Source organism: Egretta garzetta, unplaced genomic scaffold (genome assembly GCF_000687185.1).
Source record: "Egretta garzetta isolate BGI_Z169 unplaced genomic scaffold, ASM68718v1 scaffold219, whole genome shotgun sequence".
NCBI classification, from domain to species: Eukaryota; Metazoa; Chordata; class Aves; order Pelecaniformes; family Ardeidae; genus Egretta; species Egretta garzetta.
In genome coordinates this window covers 411,063-421,719 of record NW_009260671.1, presented here as the reverse complement: position 1 = coordinate 421,719, position 10,657 = coordinate 411,063, and the positions used below count along the sequence as shown (strand labels likewise).

Genomic DNA, 10,657 nt, shown 5'->3' with positions numbered 1-10,657 from the left:
GTCCCTCTCCTCTTGCTTTGCTTCACTGGAGAATAAAGAGGTGGCCTGGATGGGCCTGGTGGTGGCTCCCTGGACTTGCTGGGCTGCGGGGTGCAAGGGGGATTGGGGGGGCACCCCAAGCCCCCAGTCATGCTCCCTCTCCTCCCCAGGAGGGATTGGGGGGGCTGGTTCTCAGAGGGGTTTTACTCCCCCATGTGAGTTGGGGTTCAGAGTCTGACCCCTGTTTGGTGTGCCCAAGGCCAGTCCTGGTCCACCCAAGTGCCCCTTGGCTCCCTGTGAGCTCTCCTGGCCTCCTCCATTCCAGATGGAAATGTCTGATGCCTGTCTGCCGCACTGGATTTAACTAGGATCCCACAAACCATGTCACCTCTTTTTTTCTTTTTGTTTTTTTTTTTTTTTTCTTTCTTTTTCTTTTCCTCCTAAAGCTACCCCCCCTCACCTCCTTCCTCCCTCTCGCTGCTCTGCAGGGCCGGGCTCCCTTCCCTGGCAGCAGCAGGCTGTGGGGGCTGTGTTGCTAGCCCAGTTACCAGCCCTCTGCTTCTGCAGACCCCCAGGGAGCAGGGTGGAGAAGGGGAAGGCTTTGCCTTTCTCATAGCTGGTTGCTATGCTTCATGCTGCTGAATTTGCCGGGGCTTCTTTAGCAGGACCCACAGCACATGCTCTCCTGTTGGGGTCTGCATCCCATGCTCCTCAGCCCCTCTCAGCCAGGCGCTTGGGCTCTCCTCGGCCAGGAAGGGCTGTGCTGGCTCTGCAGGTCATGGAGGGTAAGCTGGATTCTCTTTACCTTTGTGTGCATCAGCAGAGCTGCTAATTAGGCCCAATCTGGCTCATTCAGGCAAAGCTGTGCTGCCAGGAAGACAGCACAGATGTCCCTGTGACGGGGACTGACCTGGCAGGCTGCTGTGCAAGGCTTTTCTGTGGCTGCGTAAACCCACCCAGACCTGTGCTGCTCCCCTCCTCCCTGTCCCTAATGGGTGCTCTTCTCTCTGCCTTTAGATTGACATTCATGTGACCTTGTGGTGAAGCTGTCTGGGCCAAAACATACTCATGACACACCCCCACCCCAGATTTGGCCATATCCACATCTTGTGCTGGGGAAGGTAGCAGCTCTGGCTTACTCTGGCTTAAACTGGGGTGGAGTTGGACCCTTAGAGCTTCTATAGGGATTCTGGGGGAGTCCTGACGCTCCCCTGTTGGTGTTTTGCAGAGAGGGAAACTGAGGCAGGGGGAGATGAAGCAGCATGCCACAATCCAGCAAGAAGGGTCTGCAGCATTGCAGGGTAACAGCCAAACCATAGGTGCTGGCTGTCTCCACCCTGAGCTGGGGATGTCTGTCCAGTGACCCTCTACCCCCAGCCGTGGGGCTTTGTAGAGTCTCATCTCCAGAGCTGAGCAACCTCCCAGCACTGGTGGAGGTTCCCCACCCTACAGATTCCCTTTAGAAAGACTCTTGGGGTCCTTCCAGCCTCAAGCCCCAGCCTTTCGAAATGCTTCCAGCTGCAGTGAGGCCATGTCCTTCCCCTCCTCCCTTGTGTTTCATTGATTAAGAGTGCTAGGCCTCATCGGGGGATTTAGGAAGAGCTAATTGCAGACTGGTAATTGAAGACAGCTTGGAGTCTCTGGAAATGTCAAGGAATGAGAGACGAGCTTAGATGCTCCCATGCATTTAAATATGCATCGCCGGCTCAGCCAGAGCCATACTGAGTGGAGACATGTCTGGTTTTCCCTCCCCCAGAGGACCTTGTACAGCTGCTGGGGGGAGTGGGGCAGGGGGAGCTTGCCTTGCCTGGGAGCCTCCTGCTCCCCCAAAAGCAAAGGGTGTGGGGGGGTGGACAATGACACACAAGAACAGGGGGGTATTGAGGGTAGGAATCCTCAGACAGGCTTGGGAGCTTGGCATTTTCCCCTCTCAAAAGCTGTGTGCTTTAACCTGCCAGGGCACTGTGCCACTGCGTGATGCTGTGCGGGTCTGGGCTCAGGAGCCAGCTGTGGGGCAGCAGTAGGGGGATGGATAGAGCTTGTCCCCAAACTTGTGATCCCTGTAGCCACCTGGTGTTCCCTGAGGAGCAGTGAGAGGGGCTGAGACCCTCTTGGGAGGGGCTGGGAAGCTCCCCGCACTGCCAGCCGCAGGGCCCAGAAATGTCTGGGGTCGCAGGGATGGGAGATTCACATTGGATTTGGGGCTCAGAGGTAGAGCAGCAGGGCCAAGCCAGGGCTCCATCACCAGAGGGCCTTGGTGAAGGACCCCAGCTCTTTCCTAGTTTGAAATTCCTCCAGCAGCAACACATCTCCTCTCTATGCCTCCCAGCAGATGCCCTGCCTGCTCCACCCCACGTTGTGGTGGGAGAGGTGGGCACAAGCCTGGTGCAGCCTGCAGTGGGTTCAGCCCCTCCTGACCCAGGGAGATCTCTTCTCAGGCCATAGCATCCTTCTCTTGCTCCCCAAGGGTGTGTGGGGGCTGCTGGAGGCACCCTGGGTGGCAGTGGGTCCCCAGGATGTGTAGTCAGCCGTGAAAGGGGGGGGTCTGCCCAGAGCTCATGGAGCAACAGCTCTGTGGGACTCCCCTTGCTCTGTCTGCAAAGCAAAATCCATGCACTGGATGTGCTGGCCATGGCACTGGGGCACAGAGACTCCTGGCAAGCTGTCCCTCCTCCTGCCGGACAAACAGCGGGGAAGCTGTGCTCTTGCTGTTAAGAGTTGGCAGCATCCCCCAGAGTGACTCGGAGCTGCTCTGTAGGGAGGAAACCGCTCTGGATGATGCAGACCTGGCACCCACATGGCAGGTGAAGGACCTGTCTCAACCTGGCTTTCTGTACAAGCCCTTCTCCTCCATTTGGCTGCGAGGATGATGGATAACGTGTTCCTCAAGGCAGATGGAAGTGGGAAGTCTCTTCTGCCTCTGTGGGAGCTACTTGGACACCGACTCCATCACAGCTTCAGGCTGTTGCTGCTCTGCTGAATTGGTGATGACTTGTGGGTGCAGGTTTCTAGTCCCCTCCCTGCCCCATGGCACTTTGGTCACAGCTGCTGGTGGGATGTCTGGGGGGAAGACATGGACAAAGTGACCCAGGAAGATGGCAGCAAATGGCAGAGAGAGAATGAGGTGTCCTAGACTAAATTGGCTGATGAGATATTTGTACCCACAGAGGGGCAGGACAGCCACCACAGGGTCTCAGCTGATGGGGGACGCATCCAGGCTGGGGTGGGAACCTGCAAGAGGCTTTGAGCTTTGCCTGTGCCCAGGGTGGTCCAGTGGCAGGCAGGAGCCTGTGGGAGGTTGGGACAGCAGACAGTTTGGTCCCTGCTGTAGCTAAAACATGGGCTGTGGCCTTGCCTGGCTGGTGGGTATGGGACTGAGGAGCACAGACTGGGGACAGCTCTGTGCCAAGAAGCTGGGGCAGGTAGAGAAGGGGAACCAGATGCCTTGGAGCCCTGCTGCGATGGCTAATCCTGCTGCCATGGAGCCTGGCAGAGCAGAGGGCCAGGGCTGCCTAGGCTGGGGCATTACCTCCAGCCCACTGAGAGATGAGCATGGAGGTCACCCTGTGCTGTGTCCCCTGCCTGTCTCATGGTCCTGTGTCACCCCCAAGGACCGAGCTCCTTGGGCGACAGCCAGGAAGCACCAAGCTGTGGCCCCCGGGCATGTCGTGGGGACTCTGTCCCAGGGAGTGAGTGCCCCCCGGGCTGGACCGGGTGCTGCTCCCTCATCAGAAGTCCTGCATTAAAGCATAATCTGGCATTAGCGCACTAATCCAGCCCTCCCCGCTGCCCAGCCCCTGCCCTCAGCAGAGTCCGGCCCAAGGTCTCGATGTGCAGCAGGGCAGGAGCGGCACCAGGACGCCATCTCCCTGTCAGCCCTTGCCTGGGCACCAGAGAGCAGGCACAAGGTTTGGGGCCCCATCCGGAGCATCCCTGTGTCTGGGAGCAGGGAAGAAACCCAAAGTGTACAAAGCTCCCCCCCAGGTGCACCCAGGACCTGGGGGAAGAGAAGTCCAGGCCAGGGGGGTTGACGGTGGCCCCAGCCCTGAGCACATTGGCAAGGGAGAAAGCAGCATCTTTGGGGAGAATCAAGATTGGTTCCTTGTAGGGGGCTTCACAAGGTGGTTTTGGAGCCCGGCTGCCACACTAAATCACAAAGCGCTTTGCAGGGAGCCAGGCCAAGGGAAGGTGGCGTCTGGAGAGAGGATGTGAGTCAGCAGCTTAGGGGTGGGGGGGATGAGCTGAGGAGCCGGCGCAGCGGGGATGCAGAGAGGAGGAAATAGGTGGGAATGGGGAGAGCTGGAGGGGGAGCAGGGATGGGCAGGGAGGCAGCCCACGTCCCCCGGGGCAGGCGTGACCTGGCTGTGCTGCAAAGGCTCTTCCCAGCATGAGAAACGAAGCAAGTGGCGATGTGGCTCTGCTAAAATAGGAGAGGGGCTACTCCATCCCCCCTCTGATCCCTTACTGTGGGGCTGGGAGGCTTTGGGGGAGTTGGAGGGGTCTTCCTGGCAAGAGACTGAGGCCAGGGCAGGGCTCAGTCCTGACCTCTTGCCGGCTAAAGAAATCCAGAGAGAAAGATACTTTTTTTTTTAAGTAGCAAAAAAACCTTCTGCCTTTAATCACAAAGCAGTGGCAGAAGCTGCCAGGCCACGTGTGCGGCTCCCTCTCTCTTCCCGGCACAGGCTGAGGCTCTTTGGGACCATGTTCCCCCATCTCAGCTTGGGCAGGGCGCCCCAGGACTCCCCGCAGGTAGGTCTGCAGCCCGTGGGTGCACCGGGCCCACGCATCCTGCTGCCAGCCACCTAGGACAGGCTCCCCACCCAGCTGGTGCACCCCAATGACAGGGACAGTGCTCCCCCATCAGCCCCCCAGGCTGGACACCCCTGGTTGGGGCCAGGGACGATGCTGATGCTCCAGTGGGAGCTGTGCCGGGCTCGGCCCCGCTCGCCCATTGGCAGGATTTTGCTGCAGTCTGCTCTGAGCCGGCAGTTTTGGTGACTGAAGAAAGCAGCGCTGCTGGCAGGCTGGGGGAGAGGGGGCTCTGGGGAGGGGGGAGGCTGGGTTGGGCTGGAGGTGATGCTCTGCCCCCACCTCTGGTAAGCACAACATGGGAGGGGGGGGAGCTGCTCCCAGTGGGGCCTGGGGATGGGAGCATCCCGAGTTGCCATGGTGACACCGGCTGCATCCTCAGGCAGGCAAGAGCATCACCGGTACAGTCCTGCGTGGGTGTCCCCCACCTTCCCTCCTGGCTGCCAGGCTGGTTCCCGGCTTTTGGGGTGGCACTCTGGGGACCGAGCAGGGGGACTGTGTCAGGTGAGCTCAGAGCAGAGCCCTGAGCTGCAGCCTGTTGCACTGGGGGTATGCAGTAGTCCTCCCTCTCCCAAAAAGGTAACTCCACCCTTTACCCAACATACCCGGCCTCCAATCCAGCAGGAACAGGGGTTACACGGCAGGGAATGAGGTGGGAACTGGGCTTCCCTGGAGAAGGCACTGGCAGAGGGACAGGAGGGATAGGAGCAGGATGGGGGGGGGCGGAGAGAGCTGCTAGTGACCCACATCCCTTAATCCGTGTCCTGCCCTGCGTCATGCCATTACCTAAGCCCCAAAGCAGACTCCCCTGGCGGGGGCACAGGCCCCTGCCCTGGCTCTGAGGGAACCAGCTGTGGCCAGCCCTTGCAAGGGCAAGCCAAGGGTGGGGAGGGTCAGGGCAGTGGTCTACAGCCTGAGTGCTGGTTGCATGGGGGTAACCAATACTTTTCCCTCCACCTTCTGCCATCCTTGGGGACCAGGCTGTGCAATGCTCAGGGACCCTGGAGGAAGAGGACTCCCACACCCCCCCAGGAGGGCCCCCCCAGTCCCTGCAGCTCCTTTCCCATACATGGGCTCCCCACTGGCAGCATCAGGCCCACCCCACAGCCTGAGCCCTCCCCAGAGAGACACTGGCACCAGATCCCCCTCCCTTAAGCTGATTAGGGCAGTGAGGACTCATCTGAGCAGATGCCACCAAGGCCATGAGAGTGACTGGATCCTGGAGAGACGCAGAGGAGACAACACAGACCCTCCAGATCTGGGGGCTGCTCTGATCTGGGGGGTGCAGGGAGAGGGGCTGGGGGCTGACCACCCCCTGCATGGGCTGGGTAATTGCACAGCACCTCCCTACACAGGCGATCTGATCTCTGCCATAAGCCTGGTACCCAGACCTGGCACCCTGGACCTTCAACGGCAGTGGGATGGGGAGCACAGCCCCAAGGTGGGGGCAGTCAGAGGGAAGTCCCTGAGCCCACACCAGTCACCATGGGCACCAGTGGATCCGTGGGCATGTTCCTGAAGCCCAAGCAAGTGCTTACCTGCTCACCCCTGCATCAATGTCACGCATGAGCCTGGCCCCATGGCTCAGGACTTCCTCAGTCCTGGCACAGCACAGCCCCACAAGGACACCCACGGCAGGATCAGGCCATGCTGAGCCCAGTGCATTGCCCCAAGCTGGTTGCACTGGGCTCTGTGGGTCACAAGAGATCTGGATCCTGGCATCCCAGATTCCCCTGGATGATGTCAGGGTGGCAGACATCCCACCAGGCCAACTGCATCTCTTCTTTGCCTCCAGCTGCCACACCCCCTTGCCAGTCTGGGAACAGGGCATGTGGTTTCCCTGGAGGGGTGTCTCAAGAAGCCCAGAGGTTTCCAGCTCTGTCCTATCTCTTGGGGTCTGTAAGAGCTGGAGGTGATGCCTGGAGAAAAGGTGATGAGGCAGGGCGGCCGCATCCTCCTCACCCCAGCCCTTGCAGGTGCTCTGGCTTGGATGGGAGGGGATTTGCTGGGTGGTTTCCCCTCTCGCCAGCCCACTGCAGATGCGAGAGGACACACATTAACAGCACCTCTCCGTTTTATTGAAGACCAATCCCTCCCCCCAGCCAGCGCAGAGCCCAGCACACCCAGCTCTTCTGCATCCACTGGGCCAAAGTCCTGCTCCGGAGGATGGGAGCACCTCCTTGGACCCAGGGGGAGAGACCCAGGGCTGTGCCTCAGTGCTTGGGGCTCCCAGTCCTCCTGACATCCCTTCTCCTATTCCACCTCCCACCGAGCCTTGTCCCTGGGGATGTTCCCACCCATCAAGTGTGTCCCACCAAGCCCTGCATGCGAGGGGCCAAAGCCACAGTAAAACTGGAGCATTAAACTTGGAAGTGAGCAGCAGGACATGGTCTCATGTGCAGGGCGTCAGGGACCGTCCTGCTCTGTGTTGTGGTCCTCAGGCACTGGGTTACAGGGGCTGGGCTCTGCTGCCTCCAGGCTCTGGCCTTGCCCTGGGGGCTGGCATTGCCCCCCATTCCTGCCCCTGGCACCTCCAACCCCAGACCCCTGCCCTGGACAGGAGTTAACCCACGAAGGGCATCTGCTCTCCAGACCAAGGCTTCTCCTGAGGTCTGGAGGAAGCCACCGTCGGCAGGAGGGGTAGCAGAGGAAAGGAAAGCTTTGGAAACAAAGGTGGGGGACCAAGGAGTGGCAAGGAGGGGTCCCCTTTCCCTGCCCCTGCCCAGCAGGATCCCCACCCTTGGACACAGCTGCCCTGGGGCCCCAGCTCCTGACTCCTCTCCACAGGGAGAGGGGAGGGCAGGCACAGGCTGGGGGCAGAACTAAGGATGTTCATGGGGTGGGTGGCATGTTGCAAAGGAAGGAGGGGGCATGGTCCCTGCCAGGAGGAGAGCCCATGTTTTTTTCCTTACATTCACACCCTGCTTTAGGTATCCACATCCATCCCCAGGATCATGGATCTCTTGTCCACCCTAAATTTAGATGGCTTCTCTCCTCCAGCCACCCACATCAGGGAACCAACCCAGCTACCCTGCAAGCACCCCTCACCCCCCACCACGCCACTCTCCAAATCTAAAAGGGGGCCACTGAGAGCAGGGCACGATCCCACCCCCAACCCCATCCCTCCCTGCTGAGCTTCCGCAGAGGGCTGGAGGCTGTGCCCAGGGTAGAGGGACGGGCTGGAGCCAGGCCAGTAGGAGAAGCCGGTCGGCGTCACCCCCGAGGTCATGAGGTTGAGTTTGGAGATGCCTGAGAAGGGCAGCGGGGCCAGGTTGCCCTGAAATTTGTAGAGGGTGTGATCGGGGGCGGCCGGCTGGCACACCTGCGCCAACCCGTGGAAGTCGAACTTGTAGGCGTAGCGCTTGCCGTGGACCTTGGTCATGATGTTCTTGTCGTAGTAGTAGCGCAGCGCCCGGCTCAGCTTGTCGTAATTCATGTTGGGTTTGCTCTTCCGCTCCCCCCAGCGCCGCGCCACCTCGTCGGGGTCGATCAGCTTGAACTCCCCATTCGTGCCTTCCCAGGCGATGCAGTTCAGGTTGGCCCGGTCCGAGAGCAGCTCCAGCAGGAACTGCCACAGCTGGATCTGCCCGCTGCCTGCAAGGCCGGGCCCCAGAGAGGTTAAAGCTCCCTCTCAGGGTACAAGGAGTGGGGCAGGATGTGCCCCGGTCTCCTCGATCCCCCACTGTGTTGCCCCCTCCCAGACCCAAGTTTCAGATGTACCTCATTGCATCTTCCCTGCTCTAGAGACATAGAAGATGGTAACGAGGTCGTGCCTCCTTCACAGCATCCCTACCCCATCCTGTCACCCCAGCAAAAGGAGTAGAGGACACCCCTGCACCTTAGGACAGGGGTAGGAGTGCTCAGAGGTCAATGCAGGCTGCAGTGGGTCTGGATCTGGGCTCCCCACATCCCTCCCGCCCTCATTCACACCCCACTGAAGATGAATACCTGCTGATTTGCTTTGGTGTGAGGATCTGGTCTGCTGCTTCGATGTGCAGCCCTGAGGAGGAGGTATCTTGGCAGTACCCAGATCTATCCCAGCATCAATATTCCCTACCGCCACCTCTGCTTGAAACTGGGCAGGTGGCACAGCACAGCCCCTGCCCATCTCTAGGGGCACTGTGCCCTGCAAGGATGTCTCCGTGGTGAGCTGAAGTCGGGGTGCAACACTGCTCTGACCTGCACCTCTGCAGGCGCAGGCAGGTATAGGGGAAGGAGAGACCAGGACAGGGCAGGACCTGCTGTGGCTTTGAATCAGGCACCAGTGCTCCTTATTTCCAGAGGAAAACTGTCCTCTCTGAGCCATGGCCATTGCACCCACAGCTTGCGCTGAGGAGCACCCTTGGTGGGTGCCTGAGATGCCCCTGTGCCAGGCTGTGCACACACAGGAGCCTGGCACACCCAGACATGCCCGTGGGAAGGCACAAGGACAGGGTCTGCTGAGTCTGGCCAGTGGCACAGGAGGAGAAGGTCCCTGGACCTTAGGGTGACGAGCAGCCCTGCCTCTGGGACCCAGCCACCCTGCAGAGCAGCCCTGCACTTACCTAACACACATCCCCCCGCCTCCCGCTCCCTCCCAAGCAGCACCCCCTGCAGATCCCACGGCAGAGGAAGTGTCTTTGCATTTCATCCTCCTCCCTGGGCTTTTCTGCCACTATTTTGTCTAAAGGTGCTTGGATCCCGTATAAAGGTTTAGCATCCCGACCCACAGCTCACTGATGTTTTCCACAAAGAACCACCTTGTCCTGCTTGCTTCGCACCCTATTTTACCTGGTGCTCCCCCCCCCCAAATTCTTGCTCTGTAAGAAGCAGGAAACAGCCATTCCCCATCCATCCCCATTCCACCAAACCTCGCTCAGACATCCTGATCCAGGCAGATGAGCCCAGGTCTTTCCAAGGTATTGTATTTCCAAATCCCCCATCCTGGGACCGAGGTGGGGGATCTCGCCTCTCTAGGGTAGATCCACAGCGCTCACCTCTTCTCCATCCCCACAGCTCCCACCCTGGGGTCCTGCTATGCCCCACCTACAGGGTTCCCCCACCCCACGCAAGAAGGGCAGAGAGGTGTTAGGGGGTGCAGCTGGGTGGGGTGGCAAGGTTCAATCCTGCTTACCGCAGGGTGCTGTGCTGCAGCGCCCAGCAGCTCCCTGAGGAAACCTCCAGGAATCCAAAAAGGTCCTTCCCAAAGCAATGCAGTGCACAGAGGACGGCTGGGACAGAGTCCGCAGTGCAGAGGCAGAAGGGCCCCCCTCCTGGACCCAGCTTTAGCCCCCTACCCCCACCCCTAAACCAGGGCTCCCCTTTTCCTGCTCAGAGCACCCCCTGACCCCTGTCTCCTTGCCGGGCGGGCAAGCTGCGTAGCCCCAACACCACAGTACTGGTGTGTCTGCCTGATGACCAGCCCTGCTGGGCTCCCCAGCAGGCTCTGGGCTGCTCCCTGGCCAGCCCTTGACCGATCCCCGGGATCCCTGCATGGCTTTATCCATATGGATGGCTCTGGGTGCTGGGGATCCAGCATCTCCCATCTGACCCATGCCCTGCTCAAGCCCCAGCCCCACACCAGCAGCTTCGCCCCAGGTTGTAGCTCACTCCCCCACTCCCAGACGTGGGTCCCCAGAGCCTGGATTAGTCCCCCAGCTCCCAGGCTGGCTGGCAGCTCCCTCCCCATCAGATGTCCCTGGAGCACCAGGGGGACCCAGGCTGGGACCCCCGCACCTGCCCAGCCCCATTGCAGGGTTCTCTCTACAACAGACGGCAGCTCCTGGCTCAGGATGGTCCCAGCCCAGCCCATCCACAGCAGCAGGGAGCGGGGCTCCGCAGTGGCCGTGTCTCGCATGGGCAGTGCCTGGCACACGGATGGGAAGGGGTC

General features: G+C 60.3%; 1 protein-coding gene across 1 annotated transcript in view; it reads right to left on the bottom strand.

Annotated features, from left to right (window-relative positions):
- Positions 1 to 7,714: 7,714 nt before the first annotated feature.
- The window catches only part of FEV (FEV transcription factor, ETS family member), a 5,222-nt gene continuing 2,279 nt past the window's right edge, over positions 7,715 to 10,657 (bottom strand). Inside the window, exon 2 of the mRNA XM_009645708.1 lies at positions 7,715 to 8,382. Within this exon, the coding sequence (XP_009644003.1) occupies positions 7,715 to 8,382 (668 nt within the window). The remainder of the gene's footprint in view (positions 8,383 to 10,657) is intronic.